The sequence below is a fragment of the Sus scrofa genome, chromosome 10, assembly GCF_054392235.1.
Source record: "Sus scrofa isolate SSC_HxYL_T2T_F1_AM1 chromosome 10, Sscrofa_HxYL_maternal_Yorkshire_Landrace_v2.0, whole genome shotgun sequence".
NCBI classification, from domain to species: domain Eukaryota; kingdom Metazoa; phylum Chordata; class Mammalia; order Artiodactyla; family Suidae; genus Sus; species Sus scrofa.
In genome coordinates this window covers 26,784,970-26,804,352 of record NC_139392.1, presented here as the reverse complement: position 1 = coordinate 26,804,352, position 19,383 = coordinate 26,784,970, and the positions used below count along the sequence as shown (strand labels likewise).

Genomic DNA, 19,383 nt, shown 5'->3' with positions numbered 1-19,383 from the left:
CCGTGAGCTGTGGTGTAGGTCGCAGACGCGGCTGGGATCCCACATTGCTGTGGCTGTGGCAAAGGCCAGCGGCTACAGCTCTGATTAGAACCCTAACCTGGGAACCTCCATAGGCCGAGGGAGTGGCCCTAGAAAAGACAAAAAGCCAAAAAAAAAAAATCCATGTCTAGGTTTTTACGGGGATGTGACATTTCCGCTCCTTTGGGCAAACACCCGGGAGCATGACTGCTGGGTCGTCTGCAGGGTACCTTGAGTTTGTAAGAGTCAAGTGCCATTTTAACGACTGTCTTGGACGGCTCTTGGGCTATGGCTTTGGTGGGGGTGAGTTCTGGCCGCTCCTCCTTGACCATGAAAGGACCCTCGCCTCCTAGAAATCTGATGTGGGACTGGCGCCCTGGGCACCGAGCAAAGCCTGCAATAACACCCCTTCCCCTGGGCCTGTGGCCAGAGGGCCTACCTTTGGGCGTGGCTTCTGAGGCGTTGAGAGCTCCCTGAATGACGGCCTGGGCCTCTGAGTTCTTCTTCTTCAGAAAGTCTATGGTTTCTCGTAGGTCCAGCAGCTCAGTGTCCTGAGAGGGAAACCAAGGTGCCTCGCTGTCTGGGGTTGGGAGCATCCCCTCCAAGCCCAGCAAGGGCTGGGCCCTGGGGCCCCCTGGGTCTGATAGAGAAGGGTGGGGAAGCGGCCAGCTGGGCAGATGGAGGACTCAGGGCGACAGAAGGGGAGGGAGCCTGGCCTGTCCCCCCTCTGCCCTGGCTCTCACCTTCTCCTCGGCCGTCTCTGCCAGGTGCCGTAGGCGTGACGTCATGTTCACCAGGCTCTGCTCAAAAGCTGCCACTAGGTTGGCCTGAAACAAAGGCCCATGGAGGTTCCCCAGCTGCCCTAGTCTGGGGAAGGACAGAGCTGGCATCCTGGGTCTCAGAGCTGACCAAGGACAGCCAGCCTCTTAGTGGCTTCGGAACACGAATTTCCCTTTCTGGCCTGAAGGGAATTCCTGGGGCTCAGCTTCTCCAACAGTGAGGTGGCCTAGACTGCATCAGGGCGGGGCAGGTCTTTGGAGGCTCTGGAGACCTGGCCCCATGGCTGGCAGGGGGTGGGATGGCCCCTCTGCTCCGAGGGAAGGCCATCCCCCCTGGGGCTGTGGCTGTTACCTGTGGGCTGGCCTCAGGGCTCCATCACCCCACCCCCATGGAAAGGGTGTGGCATATCGCCCCCCTTGCACCCAGGGACCTCGGTTCTCAATCGTATTGTGTTTTGAAGCTCCTTCCCTGACCATTTCCTGGGGCTCCTTTTGGGGGGCTGGAGCAGCTGTGGGTGCGGGGGGGGGGGGGGGGGGCGGAGGATTCAGAGCAATTCTGCAGTCTGGACACTAGGTGGCGGGCCTGCCTCGAGAGCCGCCCCAGGGACCTGGGGGAGGTAGGGGAAGGTGGGCTGGAGCTCCATCCAGCTCTATCGGCTTGGGACCAGAGAGGCAGATGCGTGCTCAGAAGGAGGAACAGCCATCAGTGAGGGCACCAAGCAGACGGTGACCCAGCAAGTGAGGGACACTGTGACCCCACTGCTTCCCGTCCCCAGAGGTTCTGCCTCCCTGTGGCCAACTCCAGTTTCCAACCACCACCCTGGGGACACAGCTTGAGGGAGGCGTCTCTGGTCCAGGGAGTCCGTGCCTTCTTGGCCTCAGGTCACCCCCTTCTTGAGGGCTTTTCCGTGCTGGCCTCCTGCCGAGTGGGCTCCCCCTCCTCTGGGGGTGCTGCCACCACCACCCCCAGCCCCAGAGGGGCCTGGATGACCTCAGGGCTTGGCCGAGGTGCTGGAAGGAGGCTGGCATCTGGGGTAGGGGTTGGAAGGTGCCCCAGGGCGGACAGCTGGGGAGTCCGGGGAACAGGGCACAAGGTCTGCAGTCAAGGATCCTGAGAACAAGTGGGGGTCCTTGCGCTGCAGCCCCGGCTTGGAGGCAGGGCTCTGACCCTCAGTCAAAGCCTGCATCCAAAATCCAGGCCAGCGGGTCTGCGGGTTCAGCCTGTTCTCTTCCTGTCCTAAGAGAGTCACCCTTGAACCCATCCTCTGGGCTCCCGCCCAGTCTCACCAGCAGGAGGCTGAGTGCAAATGAGTCGGGGGGGGGGGGCCTCTGCCCCCCTCACTCCGCCTCCCAATTTCCCAGCCTTGGGGGTGGGGCACAGGGAGAGAAAAGATGTATCTTGACTCGATTACAATTCTTATAGGTCCCCAATCGTAGTTTTAAGGACTTGGGGTGAACTTCATACAAGCTGATAAGTGTACAAATGAGAGTTTGGGGGAAAGAGAAGAACCACTGTGGTGAGGAAACTGCTGCTGAAATACAGTGGAAATGCTACCTGAGTCTGGGCTGGGGACCAGGCCTGACAGCTGGGCCCCCCAGGGAGGAAGGGGAGAGAAGAAAGCCAGAAAGGCCTGCGGAAGCTGCAGACATGGTTACTTTGTGCAAACACTTGGAGAGCCAGCGCCAGCAGATCCGGCTCAGCTGTTGTTTACAGCTTTGGGGGAAAAGGGCTCCTATGTCCTGTTTGCCGCCTCGTCGGGGAGGCAGCTTCATGTCTCCCCATCCCGTGGGGCGGAGAGGCCACCAAGAAGAAACTCCTTCTCAGTGAAGACAGCCACAAAGCATGCTGGCCCCCACTTGAAGTGAGGGCCAAGGGGCCGGGGAGGTGGGGCCGGGCCCCTACGCCCCGTCACAGGGGCCAGACGGGGCTCCAACACCCAGCTCTGTGCCTGTGCCTGTCCGGACACGTGGGTATGACAAAGGCACGAATGTACCCCTGGGCAGAGGCAGAGGGTTCTGGGGATGGATAATACTAACCCATAACTAATTCTGTCACCTCCACCCAGAACCACTGAGAACCCAGACGCTCAAAGGCCACTGGACGTGACTTCACCCACACCTGTGAATTAGGGTGGGGGTAAAAATGGTGCTTCCTAAACATCGGGGCTCCGGGGAAGACGCGCCAATCCCCAAATCCTCTGTTCCCCTGGGATCAAAGCCCACAGGACGCCGAAGCAGCCGGTTCTCCTCTGGCTGAACGTCCCTAATTTGGGGCCCAACCAGCTGCCCTGCTTTTGGGCACTCACGTTGGCCGAAAGCTGGGACGTCAAGGTGGCCACTTTTTCCTGGGACGATTCCAGTTCCCTCCGCAGCTTCCGGATTTGCTGTGAAAGGAAGGGGATACGAACTGACGGTGGCGGAAGAAGTGTAAGCTCTGGAAGGCGACGGGGGCGGTGATGGCGACAAGCAGAGACAACAGCTGGCTCCCTACCTCGGACTGCATCCTCTCCTCAGCCTGAAGCAGGGAGCACAGAGGGGGAGAGAGGCGGTTACCGTGGAGAAGGCAGCGCACAGAGCTCAAGGGAGGGGGCCTGGGGCACGCCAAGCGGCTGAGACCTGCATCCGGGCCCTGGATCCTCCTCACAGGTGGGCTCGGACCCCAGACCGCGGTTTAACAAAGCCCTCCCTGGAGCTTGTCGTTGCCAAGAAGGCTGGCAGATGAAACCGGCTGATCTGAAGCTCATCCTTATGGCCATCAACTTGAAGGCGTAGGTGTTAGGGCCAGAACGGACCTCAGGATCAACCATCCCTCACGGCCCAGGCCACCAGGAGCACTGGGAGGGTTCCCCACACTGCTGGGCTCTGGAGTCCTGGAGAGACCCCCCCCTCATGTCACCTGGCTGGGGACGCTGCCCTCTGGCTGGCACCGAACAGCCCTACAAGGACTGTTCTCCGCTTTCGAAGGAGGGGCTCAGAAGGCACCAGACTTGCTCAGGAAGTGGTGGGGAGGCCACTGAGGTCCAGAAGGGCCCACCACGTGCTCTAAGCTCCAGGAGCCCCCACCCCCAGGAGGGTCCCGGGTGCAGTGTGGGGATGGAGGGGCTTGCTTACTGAGGAGTAGGTAGAGGAGGCGCTGGAGGCCAAGGACAGCACTGAGCCGTGAACTGCAAGAGAAGCAGAACACGAAGGGTTAACAGAGGGCTAGGGGTCCAGGAAGAGCCCTAAGGACGGGACTGGGGTTCTGATTCTGCAGAGAGCGAGCACGAACAGGGGGCCCAGCTGCGCATGTGCACGCGCGCAGTCCAGCAGAGCCAGCCTCCTCCAGCCGGCTTTCTCCGCTCTCCCTTGCTCCGGGGGGGGGGGGGGCGCACAAGGGTTAAGGGGGAGGGGAAGGACATGCTCCTGGTCAGGCGTCACTTCCTCCCCCCTCAGGAAAGCACTTCTGTTGCGGAAGAGGCAGCTTTTCCTCAGAGCTGCTCAGAACAGAGCCTCGGTCCTGCCTCCTCTTTGCAGTGGGGACCACACAGACGAAAAAGCTCCCAAATGCAAAACACGCCTTCTGATTCTCCAGGCATCAGAACAGCAGCCCCACAGAGAGGACCAGAGCCCGTGTGCCAGGCAAACCCTCATGAGCGATGAGCGTCCCACAGTCACGCACGTCTAACCCCCAGAAAGCCGGGCTCAGCTCTGGCACCAACACCCAGCAGGCCAACCTCAAGCTGGTCTTCAGAACATTGTTTTTTTTTCTTGGCTGTGCCCCTGGCATGCAGAAGTTCCCAGGCCAGGGATGGAACCTGAGCCACAGCAGTGACAACGCCAGATCCTCAACCACTAGGCCACCAGGGGACGCCATAGACATTTTTTTTTTCTTTTTAAGGCCGCACCTGTGGCACATGGAATTTTCCGGGCTAGGAGTTGAATAGGAACTGCAGCTGTCAGCCTACACCACAGCCACAGCAACGTGGGATCCTGAACCCACTGAGCAAAGCCAGGGATTGAACCTACATCCTCGCAGACACTATGTCAGGTTCTTAACCAGCTGGGCCACAAGGGGAACTCCCAGGAACCTTCTTGAAAGAGGAATGAGATGCCTAATTCTTTTAAGGGTTTAAGAGCCACCTCTGCATCCCTGTCCTCTGAAGCTGGGAGGATGAGGGCTGTGGCTTCAGAGCGCCATCTAGCCCTCCATGCTGTTCCCCCTCTGCCCCCGAGCTAGACGGAGCCACCCAAGGTTTTGGGGCCCCCAGACCCTCCAAAGGGATGGGAAGAAAGAGCTGAAATGGCCCAACTGGATGTCCTGTGAATTGTCCATGTGTGGTGACGGCAGCGGTGGGCGGGCCGGGGGACCCAGCAGAGCTGGAATGAGCGTGAACCGCGCTGGCATGAGGTCTCACCATCGTCCGTGGGGTCCCGGAAGGATCCCGACCGAATCATCCCCTTGGGTCTCTCGGCCAGGGACAGGGTGCTCCCCATTAGGGAGCCGCTGTACAGCTCGAAGGCCGCCTCGTGGGTGGGGATGCTGTTGGAGCGGGTGATTCTTGGCGTGGTGGCCGCAGTGGGACTCACTGGAAGGACAGAGCGGGGGAGGGGACGGGGGGAGAGGGCAGGAAAAGAGGCAGGGGCATCAGCGGTCGGTCCCCAGCCAGGAACAGAGGCGATGGGGGGGGCGGGGGAGGGGCAGTGGGTCTGAGCGTCTCCCCTGGGAGCGCAAGCCCTGCTGGAAGGCCCAGCTCTGGACAAAGGGCCAGGAACGTGGCCCCGTGAAAGCCCTTCCCTCAGGCCTGTGGCCGGAGCCGTCACACCCTGGGATGTGCCAGAGGCCGGACGTGGGATGCGGTGTTTTCCTGATAGACAACTGGTGGCCGGGAGGCCTGAGAGCTCAGAGCAAGACTCAGATCCGAATGAAGCAAGAGAGAAGGAGGCCGGGTGCCGAGTGGGGCGGGACTCCCACCAAGCTCGCCTTCCAGGGCGGGTTCTGCCAGCAGCGTGCCCTGCCTGAAGGTCGGAGCAGGTGAGAGCATTGGTGGGGGGGGGTGCCCTGCTCCTCGTGTCTACACCCATGAGGGCTCCATAAAGGCCCCTGCAGAACAAGACCCCTGGGCCCTCTGAATGTGTGTGGTGACCACGGTGCGGCCCGGCCCCCTCCGTCCCCAAGACGGAGGACCAGCCAGCCCTGCCCTCCCTTTGGCGGCCCTGCAGGGCCAGATAGCCTTTCCTTCAGAAGCGCTGGCTTATCTAGCAAAGACTCCCAGTTTCCTCAAGTCCCCCAGGTGTCCCACAGGCACAGATCCGCAGGAGGAGGAGGTGGAGGCAACCACAGCCAGGAAGCATCAGGCCGCCCTCCCAACAGGGCCCTCGAGGGGCTCCGGCCAGGCCAACCCAGCTCTGGGTCTGAGTCACGGTCCCTCCCTGGTTGCAAGCATCCCACTCAGCTCGACCCCCAGGGCTGGGGTGTCCTGGCCCAGTGGGAGCGGCTGGCCACTCCGGACTCTCCTGGGTCTGGAGCGGTCTTTGCAACCAGCCGCCTGTCCCTCGGTCCTCCCTGCCAGCCAGATGCCGGGTGTGGCCACTCCCTTCTGCCTGCACTGGCTTGAGCTCTGGGCCTCAAGTCACGGCTTCTCCACATCAACACTCAGCCTCTCTGAGGCTACAAGGACCTCACAGCCTGTGCCCAGAGTCAACTCTCAGTGCAGGGTCTTGGCGTACTGGGCCGTCTGTCCGTCTCACGCTGGATGGATCAACCGAGGTGCCACAAACCAGCCAACACGGTGCCAACCAAGTACAAGAGGAAGCCCGACCCCCGCCATCTCGCCTCCCCCCAGGCGAGCCCGCCCCAGCCCATGCACGGCGGGTGGTGTCCACAGATACTGACCTATGTTGGTGAGCTGGCCCTTGGCACTCAGGGACATGGACAGCGCAGGGGGGGAGGGCGGCTCTGACTGGTCGTCGGGTTCGGGCAGCCCCCCGATGGTGTGCGAGTGGCGCCTCTCCTTGGCCTCCTCCTGGGACTGCAGCTGGTACCTGTGGGCACAGCCGAGAGCTCAGTCCGGGCCTCTCCAACCTGGGTCAGAGGGCTGGCTGGTGCACGGTTCTGAAAGCAGGACAAGGCAGGTGGGAGTGACAGCGGCGGTGACCCAGCATCCTCCCCGGCTGCCGGGTGGGAAGGGGGGGCGCTGGGGTGATAGAGAAGCTGCTAGGCCTTCTCCCTGGGGCTCAGGACAGAGTGAGGAGGCATCCATTCGTGGCTTCCAGGCAGCAGGAACCACCGGACTGCCCAACTGTGTCCATCTGAGTGAGCCGAGGCAGCCTGCTCCCCTCTCCCTCAGGCTGCAGATGGGTGCAGGTGAGTGTATGAGCCAGGTGCACACCTGTCTCCTCTGTCACCAAAAGACAACACTGGCTGCAAGGTGACACAATTAACAGTGAGCCTGTGGGGGTGCCGGGAAGCAGGTGCCTGGGGACCTCAGGTAAGTGATGCAGCTGATCAGTGCCAAGTTCATGACAGGGGCCCAGGACAGGTCAGGTTAAGGATTTTCAGACAGCCCCGGAGCCCCAGGTATAAGGAAAAACACATTTCAGGGTTACCTGAGCCCCTTCTTGGGAAGAGTATTCCGATCCCGCTGAGCACTGTGGGGGAAAGAGAAGCAGGTGGGTCCATCTCAGAAACTAAACATTGGGACCCGAGGCTTGATGGATACAACACCGGGCACAGGACGTCAAATTGCAAGGCCCTTCATCCCACAAACAAGAGGAAGGCAGCAGCAGCCCGCCTCTGGGCTCACAATCGGAGACTTATCTGAGATGGTTAATGTTTTCTCTGATTTGGAATCAAGACATAGACAGCTTTTTTGGGGGGGGTCGGGGGGGCCCTCTGTCCACGGCATATACACGTTCCTGGGCCAGAGTCAAACCTGAGCCACAGCAGTGTCAATGCCAGATCCTTAACTGCTAGGCCACCAGGGGAACTCCGAGACAGCTTTTTAAAGGCTGTGTTATGGAAGATGAAAACTGCGGTGTGATGCCATGGAAATGACCTGGGGCCAGGAGGCAGAGGCTTTGGGTGGCAGGTTAAATGAATCACGGAATTTTGCAAAAGACATTTAACCTCTCTGTGGACCGGTTCCCCACGTATGAGATGAGAATCACACTTTAAAAACAACAAAAAAGGAGTTCCCGTTGTGGCTCAGTGGTTAACAAATCCGACTAGGAACCATGAGGTTGTGGGTTCGATCCCTGGCCTCGCTCAGTGGGGTAAGGATCCAGCGTTGCCGTGAGCTGTGGTGTAGGTCACAGACGCGGTTCGGATCCTGCGTTGCTGTGGCTCTGGTGTAGGCTGGCGGCTACAGCTCTGATTCGACCTCCATATGCTGTGAGAGCGGCCCAAGAAATGGCAAAACAACAACAAAAAAAGCCCACCTGACAAAATGACCCAGAGGCAGGCATACGCAGGTACGCGTGGTGCAGGCTTGACCCCGCCCCTCGCCCACCTACCTGTCCAGCTGTCCCGTCCTGGGGCTTCCGCTCCAGGTCGGCTCTTCGGTATCCTCCTCGGTAGGGGCGGAGGGGGGCACGGGGGGTGTGGGGATGGGGGCGCTGCTGGGGAAGGCACTGGGCAGGCTCATTGGCATCTGTAGGGACTCCATGCTCCTGTGCAGGCCTGAGAGCTTGGGGTACATGCGGGTCTCTTTGGGGACACTGAACCCAGTCATGAGCTCCAGGCCCTGGGAGAAGCTGGCAGAGTTGATGTTGAGAATGGGGGCTGGACTGGGGGTGAAGCACGAAGAGAGGGGGGCCCCCGTGGTGGAGCCTGGAGCATGCAGCTCTGGGCCCTTTGGAGCGTGGGCGTCGCTGGATGCTGGGAGATCCAGACTGTTGGAGTTGACCTTGTCGAGGTTGGCGAGTGAGGGTGGCTTGACAAAGCTCTTGGCTGTGGCCCTAAGAGAAGGAGACGAAACAGAACATTCCAGACCACAGACGAGGAGAAGCAATATGCAGTGGGATTTCAGTGAAACCCTGGTCCCAGACCCTAGCTTCCTGGCTCTGTGCAAGGCAGGGGGCTGCTTCCAGTGCCCCCATGAAATGCGGGGGCAGGACACCTGGCTTGGCATCTTCCTGTCTTATCAAGGGGGCAGCTCAGGTGTCTGGGGGAGACAGGTAGACTTCTGCACAAGGGGGTGTGAAGCAAACTGAGCCTGGAGATGGAGACGGGCTCTGGAGGAGGCGGGGGCCCTTGGCCCCCAGGGGCAGGGGGTGGGGATGCAGCCCAGAGGCAGGGGTGAAGGAGCGCCTACTCTAGGGAGTGCCAGGACAGTGGGAAGATGCCAGGTGGACAGACAGGAGGAAACAGTGCAGCCGGGGTACCTGAGGGGGGTGGGTGGCAGCTCTGCCAGCTTGGCGGCTGGAGGGTGGCTGGCCTGGCTCTTGGGTGTGCTTTCCGGGGAGCCCACACTCTTCAGAGAGATGCTGTCCGGGTCTAGGGCCACGGCTTTGGCCTTGGCCTTCTCCTTCTCGCGGTCCGTCTGGTTGACGGGGGCTGGAGCGGCCCGCCCACCGGCCGCCTTGGAAGGCTCCTTCAGTCTGGAAGGCGTCAGGACGCCCTGCTTGGTGCTGAGGAGACTGGGGTCGATGCTGCTGCTCACGGGCCGGGGGCCACCCCGCCCGCCGGTCACAGTCATGGAGCTGGACTTGGCCGGCCGTGGCAGGCTGCGGTACTGGATGGTGGAACGGGCACCAGGGGCCAGGAAGCCGGGCTCCGCGCTGGTGGACACGTCCAGGCTGGTCTTGCGTCCGTTCACCGGCTTGACGGGGATACCTGAGGACTTCTGGACCTTGCCGAGCGTGGCCGAGCCCCCGGTCTGCACAACCGTGGCGGTACCCGTGGCAGGAGGTGGCTTCTTGTAGCCGAAGGATCCCGCAGTGGACGGGCGTGCGAGGCCCGAGGGAGGCTTCTTGGCGTCGCCCAGGCGGTCACGGCCGGCGTCGGAGGAGGAGCGCTGTAGGCCCGCGCTCTTCACCGCCAGCTTGCCCTTGTCGGTGGCTTTGCCCTCGGGTTTGCCTGCGGAAGGAGGGCGGGTGGGAGTGAGCGCAGTGGGAGCCTCCCTCCCCAGAAGCCCCACAGGCTGAGGATGGGAGCCTTGCCACATCGGTGGGGACCCTCGGCGGGACTGGCCCCAGAGTGTTTGGTTGATTTTGGCTTGACTTCTGCTCCCAGGATAGGCTCTCCCGGTTTGGATGAGAAGGCAAAAGCAATCACAGAGATTGTCAGGAAGGAAGAAGGGCTTCTAACAACCCTCGAGGAGGGAAAAGGGGAGAAGCCAAGTCTGGCTGTGTCTGCTGGACGTTAGCAACTAGAGGGACGCACTGGCCAGCGAGGGCCACCAAGGGCCCAGCTCTGGGAGCAGCACAACCCTGACACTGCAGACAAATTCCTGGAAAAAGAAGCCCCCAAACCGGGTCCTGGGAGAGGAAAGGAAACGCACTGGGAAGCGTGGGAGGGGGGTCAGGCCAGTCTCTGAGCTTAATGCCCTGCCCCCCACCAGGTGGTGGCCCAGCCTTTCTGGCACATGGAGCTTGGGCTCGCATGTTTGTACAACAGAGATGGAGACAGTAGCACCCCCTTCCTCACTCAGTTCAGGTTGGGGGGATGGGGAAGATGGGAGGAAGCAGCATGCAGGTGCCTGCTCTCCACCTGCAGCGAATGGGCGAGAAACAGGCCAGAGAAGCAGGATGCGGCCCCATCCCTCCTTCACTGCAGGCTCACCTGCGACCTTGAGGGCGCTCTGGGCCGTGTGAGTGATGGGGGAGGTGACGGCCACCGGCGGGGTCTTGCCCTTCTTCAGGGAACCGGGGTGCCCCAGGCTGACGGGCTTCTTCAGTTCTCCGATCTTGGATGCGTCATCACAGCTCTCGGGCCGCTCTCGCCGCCACTTGGATGCCCCGGGCTCCATCTTCAGGCTGCCACTGTCGTATTCCAGCTTTTTGGGGGCCTTCTCCTCTGATTCACTGAACCAGCTCAGCCCACTTTCAGCCAGCGAGCGCTTCTCTGAGTCTGTGCGCAGCTGGGAACAAGAGAAAAGCAGAGAGGGATGCTCACCTGGGGGAGAGGGAGGGGAGGGGGGCTGAGGGGTTTGTTCAGGCAGCCGAGTGGGCGGCCCTACTCTCTCAGAGGATTCGGTCAACCAGGGCTGCCAGAGGGACCTCGCACCAATCCTGGACTTTTCTCCCCCTCCAGGTGGGATGGCTTTTTTTTTTTTTTTTTTGGTCTTTTTTTTTGCCATTTCTTGGGCAGCTCCCGCAGCATATGGAGATTCCCAGGCTAGGGGTCGAATCAGAGCTGTAGCCGCTGGCCTACACCAGAGTCACAGCAATGCGGAATCTGAGCTGCGTCTGCGACCTACACCACAGCTCACAGCAACGCCAGATCCTTAACCCACTGAGCAAGGCCAGGGATTGAACCCGCAACCTCATGGTTCCTAGTCGGATTTGTTAACCACTGAGCCACAGCAGGAACTCCTGGGACGGCTCTTACCCTGGCACGGGCACTGAGCAGACGCCTGCTCACTTCTCAGGTGACCGCCCGGCACCTTCCAGTCTCTTTCTGCCAGCTCGAGAGGGACCTGGCCACAGGCACCCACCCACCCAGCCCCATGGGGTGGCCGAGTAGGGGAGCCACCCTGGCATAGGCAGGGCCCTGTCACGTACCACGATGGCGGAGTTCCTGCGGGACGCGGTGGGTGTGGTCGGGAGGGAGTTGAGGGAGGAGCTGGCATTGAACTCCTCGGAGCTGAGGTTGTCGGAGGCGTCGCTGAGCCCGCTGCTGATGGAGGTGCTCTCATCCCAGCTGCAGGACGAGGAGGGGGAAAGGTTCTTAGCACATGAGACAGAAGCCACGGCAAGAAGCAAGAGTCTCATCACGGTGGAAGGGGGGCTGTCTTCCAGACAAAGTGTGGCAACTGGTCCTGGGTTTGCCAGAACTCAGAGTGGGATGGAAACTTCCTTGTCATTTGGTCATGCTCTTTCAGAAAAGAAAGGGACCAGCTTTACTGGGCCAAGGAAGAGGTTTTACCTCCTTGACAGAAAGGCATATCGTAAAGACAAGGTAATTCTTTTTTTTTTTTTTTTTTGGCTTTTTAGGGCCGCACCTGTGGCCCATGGAGGTTCCCAGGTCAGGGGTCGAATCGGAGCTATAGGTGCTGGCCTACACCACAGCCACAGCAATGTGAGATCGGAGCCGTGCCTGCAACCTACACCACTGCTCACAGCAATGCTGGATCCTTAACCCACAGGGCAAGACCAGGGATCGAACCTGCATCTTCATGGATGTTGGCCAGATTTGTTTCCGCTGAGCCAAGACAGGAACTCTGGGCAGTTTATTCTTAACACCAAATGCCTCCTCTCCCGATTATACCAATCTCCCTTCTGCTGGCCTGACGTACTCTCCCAAGTTTCCTTGTGATCACATATTACTTGTTAAGCTCAAATTCTGTCTCCTCCAAAACAGTCTATCTCTGAAAGTCTTATGCCCAAGTCTTTCACCGTTCATTTCTTCCTTCTGGACCCTAAACAGGTCTTCACATGTAAGTTCCGTGCTTGGTTTTAGAGCCTCAAACTGAACATGGACTTTTTTTTTTTTTTTGTCTTTTCTAGGGCCGCACCCGTGGCATATGGAGGTTCCCAGACTCGGGGTCTAATTGGAGCTGTAGCCGCCAGCCTATGCCACAGACACAGAAACGCCAGATCCGAGCCACATCTGAGACCTACACCACACCTCATGGCAATGCCGGGTCCTTAACCCACTGAGCGAGGCCAGGGATCGAACCTGCAACCTCATGGTTCCTAGTCAGATTCATTAACCACTGAGCCACGACGAGAACTCCTGCACACAGACCTTTAGAGAGACTACACCTGTAAGCGTCCGTTTGCATCTGTGGGAATTAATCTCTGAACCCTTGCATCTGTGTTCACCCTGGGTTTGTTCCTCAGCTTTGCGTGTGATTTATTTTGAGTTTCACATCGTGGAACAAAAGTCAGACATACAAGTCATCCTAGTGCTTGGCCCAGGTTTCGGCCTCCCTCTGATTTATTTGCTGGGAAGAGGAAAGTGGGCGGTTTGGACGTTTGGCTGGTGGCTCTGCAGGGATTAATCCAAGTACACTGAGAAAGAGCAAGGATAGCCTGGGGATGAGGCCACCGTACAGAGGAGCTCAACTTCATGACTACAAAATACAGCCCTTGTTAAATGACAACCCACCTCTTTCCCTCGCTAGGGACATACAGTAACTTTCCCGTTAGTCCTGGGCTGAAGCATCACTCCTCCCCCGTTATAGAGAAAGGTCAGGTCCAGCTTTACAATCCTATCTGCTCTCTAGGGTCAAGATCAGATCCCTGGCAAGCGAGCAAACAAACTATTCCCAGTCTGTTTCCTCAGGTCAAAGGCACAGAAGCCTGTCCGCCACGGAACCTTCCTCCCGAGATTAATGATTGCTCATCAAGGCCCTGGAGCAGAGAAAATTTTGCAAAAACAGCACCGCTGTGGTCCACTAACCCCACAAAGACCCTTCCTTTGCCCCAGGTTTGATGGACAGGACAGTCTCGTACTGAGATGGCAGAAGGACTTTATCTTCCAGAGAGTTCAGAGCCTCCTGGCTCCAAAGACATTCCCTCCCACGGCCAGAGACTCTTTTCCTATAGTAAGAATGTACAAGCCCAAAATCATTGGGCAAGCCTGGCTACAGGATTTAAAGGTTTTGAGCAAAATTCTTTTGCAGGTTCTGAACAGAAGGAAAATTTCTATTGTCATGACTTAGGGGTTAAGCATCTCCAACGCAGGGAGCATATTTTCTTTCCTAAAAAAAAAAAAAAGAACAAGGAGTTCCCATTGTGGCTCAGTGGTTAACGAAACCAACTAGGATCCATGAGGATGTGGGTTCGATCCCTGGCCTCGCTCAGTGGGCTAAGGATCCAGCGTTGCGGTGGCTGTGGTGTAGGCCGGTGGCTACAGCTGCGATTGGACACCTAGCCTGGGAAACTCCATATGCCTCAGGTGAGGCCCTAAAAAAGCAAAACCAAAATCAAACCAAAAAACCCACAAAAGACAAAAAAAAAAAAAAAAAAAAAAAAGGAGTTCCCGTCGTGGCGCAGTGGTTAACGAATCCGACTAGGAACCATGAGGTTGTGGGTTCGGTCCCTGCCCTTGCTCAGTGGGTTAACGATCCGGCGTTGCCGTGAGCTGTGGTGTAGGTTGCAGACGCGGCTCGGATCCTGCGTTGCTGTGGCTCTGGCGTAGGCTGGTGGCTACAGCTCCGATTCAACCCCTAGCCTGGGGACCTCCATATGCCGCAGGAGCGGCCCAAGAAATAGCAACAACAACAACAAAAGACAAAAAAAAAAAAAAAAAAAAACCAAAAAACCCACCACCAAAACAGGAGCTCCCGCTGTAGCACAGTGGATTAAGGATCGGACTGCAGAGGCTTGGGCTTGGGTTCAATCCCTGGCCCAGCGCAGCAGGGTAAAGGATCCAGCATTGCTGCAACTGTGGCTCGGATGCAACCCCTGGCCTGGGAACTTCTATGTGCCATGGGTGCTGCACAGTCTTCCATGCTGCTGCCTCAGCAATCAGCTTCAAGGGATCAGTCAGTTCACACCTGCCAGCCTGATTCCCAGCGTCCCCAAACGTCCTGTCTCTTCTTTCTCCTAGTCTTTGTCTGTGTGATTTTGTTTTTTAAAAAAACCAACCAAACCCTTTATTCACTGTGATCTTGGGGCAGAAGTGAAATGTATTAGACAAACTTTATCACAGCAGTGATATTTACAGCATAAAGTACCTGTAAATGACACTTAACAGAGCTTGTTCTTTTGGATTCCACGTTCTCACAGGCAGACCCTGGGTGCAGTCAGGGGAGAGGACACTGGCTGTGGACTTCCAGCAAAGCAGGAAGAGGCAGAAGGAACCACTGAGATGTTTGAGGGATCAATGATCAAGGGAGACAAGAGACTGCATGATCCCTGCCCTCTTGAAACCTGGGGCTGCCGAGGTGGGAGGACAGCAAGTCTTTAGAAGAGTCTGCAAACCTAGGAGCCAGCCAGCAAGTCAGGGGACAGCAGGGAGCAGGAAAACAGCTTAAATACGGCATCAAAGGGACAGATACAGTGGAAGCAGGGCTCAGGGCTCAGGGCTCAGGGCTCGGGGCTCAGGGCTGTCTTTGGCACAAAGAATCTCAGCTTGTCTACAGAAGGTTTTGCTGCCTTCCTTCTGCATCCCTCCAAATGTGCTTCCCACAAGGATCCAAGGCATCGAGAAGGAGGCAGGGGGTTCCCGTTGTAGTACAGTGGAAACGAGCCCGACTAGCATCCATGAGGACTCGGGTTCGATCCCTGGCCTCTCTCAGCAAGTTAAGGATCCCGCATTGACGTGAGCTGTGGTGTAGGTCGCAGACTTGGCTCGGATCTGGCATTGCTGTGACTGTGGTGTAGGCCGGTGGCTACAGCTCCAATTGGACCCCTAGCCTGGGAACCTCCATATGCCATGGGTGTGGCCATAAAAAAACAAAAAGAAAAAAAGAATGTGTGTATATATATATATATATGTACAACTGAGTCATTTTGCTGTAGAGTAGAATTTTTGCAACTGCACTGTAAATCAACTATAATAAAAAAATAAAATGAAAACAGATTACAGTGCTGGGACAGGCTATAAGGTATATTAAAGAATGTTCTCGGCAGGATATTTATTTTCCCATTTATCAGTCTCCTCCTACCCCTCAATCCTCCCTCTGCATCTTAAACTTCTCATTTCCTGTTTCCACTAGAAGTGTCCCTACTTTTCCCCATCGCCCTGCCAAAACCTTAGCCATGTCTTTTTTTTTTTTCTTTTTCTTTTTGGTCTTTTTGCCTTTCGAGGGCCGCTTCCCACGGCATATGGAGGTTCCCAGGCTAGGGGTCGAATTGGAGCCATAGTTACTGGCCTACGCCAGAGCCACAGCAACGCGGGATCTGAGCCGCGTCTGCAACCTATGCCACAGCTCACGGCAACGCCAGATCCTTAACCTGCTGAGCAAGGCCAGGGATCGAACCCGCAACCTCATGGTTCCTAGTCGGATTCGTTAACCACCGCGCCATGACGGGAACTCCTTTAGCTGTCTTGGAGCCCTTTTTTCTTGACTTCCCTCAGCAAGCTCCCTGACTGTATCACCACCGGCCTCTCCATCTCTTTCTTTACGTTTTCCTCATTTTTGCTGATTTAGACCAAAGGACCTCACACTTGAACCACTGGGAGAGCCTTCGTATCCGCCCCACTGCCTATAGGGTCTCCCTCCTTCCAACATAAACACTGGATCTAAGATGCCTTATCGCCCTCCAGCAAAGCACAGCCCGGAGTCTTTGTCAGCTCCTCACTGCGGATACAGGCAAATCGAAGCTCTACACCTGCTGTTGGAGACTGTCCGTGAACCACCGTGAACATGCTGGCTGAGAACACACGCTGCAGCCAGACTGTCTGAAGTCAAGTCCTAGAAACTCTGCCCAGGGTTCCATTCAAGGTCAAGGTGGTGAACATCCACTGGGCTGACGCTGACAGCGCAGGGTCAGCTGTAGGCACATTTGACAATGAGTGACCATCCAGAACCAGCTTCCAACCCAAGGCGGCAAAAAGATACCTCCATCAGTGAAACATGGAGGCAGAAGCAGGGACCACTGATGGGAGAGGGCTCGAACTGGCGGCCGATCTCTCCCACAGAATCCAGAAGTAAGACTTTGCCCGGATAGGACACAGATAAGCGTGAAAGGCCCCCTCCCTCTGTCCCCTTGGATTCCTCCTAAGTGGCCAGCGGTCTCGCCTAATTTGCTTTTGGAAGGGCGGAACCGTGTGAAAGCAGCTCTTCTCATCTCTGTAGTGATCCGTGTCCTGGGGAAGATTCTGGAGCCCTGGAATTATCGCCAGGACTGGTCAGGGATGGACATGGACCCCACCTGCCTCCCCAGCTCTGCACTTAGAAATCCAGGCCCAGATGAAACACCATGTTTTCCACAAGGCTCTCCACAATCGTCCTTGTCTGAAGAAATCCACCCCAGCCCCATGTCTCCATAGACTCAACTCTGTCTCTGATGGCGCATCCGTCCTGCCTTTATTTTTATTTATTTATTTTTTGCTTTTCAGGGCTGCACCCATGGCACATGGAGGTTCCCAGGCTAGGGGTTTAATTGGAGCTGTAGCTGCCGGCCTACACCACAGCCACAGCAATGCCAGATCCGAGCCGAGTCTGCGACCTACACCACAAGCTCATAGCAATGCTGGATCCTCAACCCACTGAGCAAGGCCAGGGATCGAACCCGCAACCTCACGGTTCCTAGTCAGATTCATTTCCACTGCGCCACAAAGGGAACTCTGCGTCTTGCCTTTAAACACTGCTGTTCGTTCAGCCTTCACTGGACTGTCCCTACCCCAAGGGACGGGATCGAGCCGCCTCTGCACACGTCGGGCCTGGACACGCCTGTGGATGTGAGTGCCGGCGTATGTGAAAGCAGGAGCATGCAAACTCAGGGCAGAGATGCGATTCTAGAAGAGCTGCTAATTGCTCTCCAAGAACGACTGATGGTTTGTTTCCAGAGAATCCCTGCTTCCCTGGGAATCGATAAACTTTCTCTTTTGAGAACTTCCTGCTTAAATTCTCTGACCTGTCAAGGATGTAACCCCGCTTTCCCACCAGATCCTGAAAAACACTTGCTGGAAGGCTCTCACCTCCCTTGTCTGCAAACAGCATCCTCTGGGTTGGCTGTTGGTCCGCTTCTATTGACTATTTTTTCCATGTCTACGTTTTCCTGATTCTTCACCAGTCTCGGAACTTTTTACCAAATGCCAGATGTGTGACGAACGGCAGCGCGCACACCTAGAGGAGGCCACGTCCCTTCCCCTGCCCAGCTGCCAGGGTTGAGGCTGGGTCAGTCTCACCTGCAGGACAGCTAGGGCTGGGCTCTGCGGTCCCTTTGTGTAAAGTCTGGTGACCAGAGGTCTTGGAGGCGGGATCAGGCGTGCTTCCTGTGGGGCTTGGGCTGTGACCACAAGCAAGACTCCAGTGATCTCTCTGTGCTTTCAAGCCCAGCAGCCAGCTGGCGGGGCGGCCACTGCACTCAGCAAAGGGCGCTGGTGCCTCGTGGGGGTCTCCTCTGCTCTCCTGCCCTGTTCTCTGATTCCTCTGTGCTGTGCTGCTGGGCGGTCCACAACTGCCCTGTGCCTGAGGCTGGGGAAGGGGCATCTGTCTCAACTTTCTTTCTTTTGTCTTTTGGCCATGTCTGCAGCAAGCAAAAGTCCCTGGGCCAGGGATCAAACCCAGGCCACAACAGTGACCATGCTGGACCCTTAACCCATGGAGCCACCAGGGAACTCCTGTCCTGGCCTCCTGCCCTCAGTCATCAGCTGGCGGCCACCACTTGCACTCAGTGAGGGCCTGGGGGAAAGAACTGGGCGTGGGTGGGGCTGTGTTTGCTCTGTGACTAAGTCTCCTTGCAACCAGTTCCCATGCCTTCAAAGGCATGTCCAAGGCTCAGCTCCCTCCTGATGCTCATCTCAGGCCGGCTGATGCCCCCTCGGCTGAGCCCCTTGATGAAAGCAGCCGTGGTGCCTCTCCTAGGAGAGCCTGTCCCTTTCTGGCATCTAGTTCAACCAGAATACTTTGCCTCCTCGGATTCCTATTTTTCCTAAGTTATTGTTACGTATGCAGCTCGTTCTTATTGTCAGGGTGGAAGTGGCAGTGCCTGGTGACCCTACTCCATTCCTTTCAATAAATCAACCCCTTTGGCGGAAATCATTGTGTCCCCTGTCTAGGGCTGTAAGGAGGGCAGCTGAGTCCCGTCTGCTCCCTCACCCACATCCCTGCCCCCCTACGCTGGCCTGAAGGGCACAGGGGTACACCCACCTCCTCCGGAGGATGAAAAGAAGGACGGGGGGTGGGCAGCTTGGCTGGACACTGCCCTGCTTGTGTCTGGGCAGGCATAGGGTGGTGTTTAGGGTGAAAACACCCTGCTCTGGGAAAAGCACCAACACTGATGGAGCTCTTGGCTGGGACTGGCCGCCCCTCCCAGGCGTCCCTCCCAGACTGTGCCCCACCGAACCTGAATGGCCAAGGGAGCCTGCAGGCAGCCAGAGGGCCCAGGGTGGGGGTGTGCTGGCCGGAAGGGCGGGCCAGGCTGCGATGCACAGGGCAGACTCCTTAGCGGTTCTTGGCCCAGCATGACCCTTGGAAGTCAGACCCGGACATGAAAATCGGCTTTCCTTTTCTCCAGAATATCTCCACATGCCTGAAGCAGCAGGAACCCCATTCCTCAGGCTATGTTGGTGCTTAGTGGATCAGAGCTTGGTACGCTGTGTTTTTTCCGAAGGGTGAAATAGCTGCACTACAATAAGCTGCTTAGGAGAGTTGTTTTCTTTTTTCTTTTTCCTTCTGGAATAGTTTTGTTTTTTTTATCTTTTTAGGACCACACCTGCGGCATATGGAGGTTCCCAGCCAAGGGGTCGAATTGGAACTGTACCCGCCGGCCTACACAACAGCCATAGCAATGCTGGATCCTTAACCCACGGAGCGAGGCCAGGGAT

General features: G+C 57.5%; 1 protein-coding gene across 7 annotated transcripts in view; it reads right to left on the bottom strand.

Annotated features, from left to right (window-relative positions):
- The window catches only part of NAV1 (neuron navigator 1), a 219,227-nt gene that overhangs the window by 19,251 nt on the left and 180,593 nt on the right, over window positions 1-19,383 (bottom strand). For 3 of the 7 annotated variants that reach the window (XR_014817546.1, XM_021064511.2, XM_084979412.1), the window contains 12 exons: window positions 11,499-11,637; window positions 10,558-10,855; window positions 9,159-9,852; window positions 8,289-8,732; window positions 7,383-7,424; window positions 6,670-6,818; window positions 5,192-5,362; window positions 3,909-3,961; window positions 3,289-3,312; window positions 3,104-3,181; window positions 762-845; window positions 458-569 (listed from right to left, as the gene is read on the bottom strand). Coding sequence is in view for 6 of the 7 variants with exons in the window: in XM_021064511.2 (XP_020920170.1) it covers window positions 458-569; window positions 762-845; window positions 3,104-3,181; window positions 3,289-3,312; window positions 3,909-3,961; window positions 5,192-5,362; window positions 6,670-6,818; window positions 7,383-7,424; window positions 8,289-8,732; window positions 9,159-9,852; window positions 10,558-10,855; window positions 11,499-11,637 (2,288 nt within the window). In the remaining variant the exon portion in view is untranslated. The remainder of the gene's footprint in view (window positions 1-457; window positions 570-761; window positions 846-3,103; window positions 3,182-3,288; window positions 3,313-3,908; window positions 3,962-5,191; window positions 5,363-6,669; window positions 6,819-7,382; window positions 7,425-8,288; window positions 8,733-9,158; window positions 9,853-10,557; window positions 10,856-11,498; window positions 11,638-19,383) is intronic. The other 4 variants (XM_021064513.2, XM_084979413.1, XM_021064516.2 and 1 more) reach the window with 3 other exon arrangements.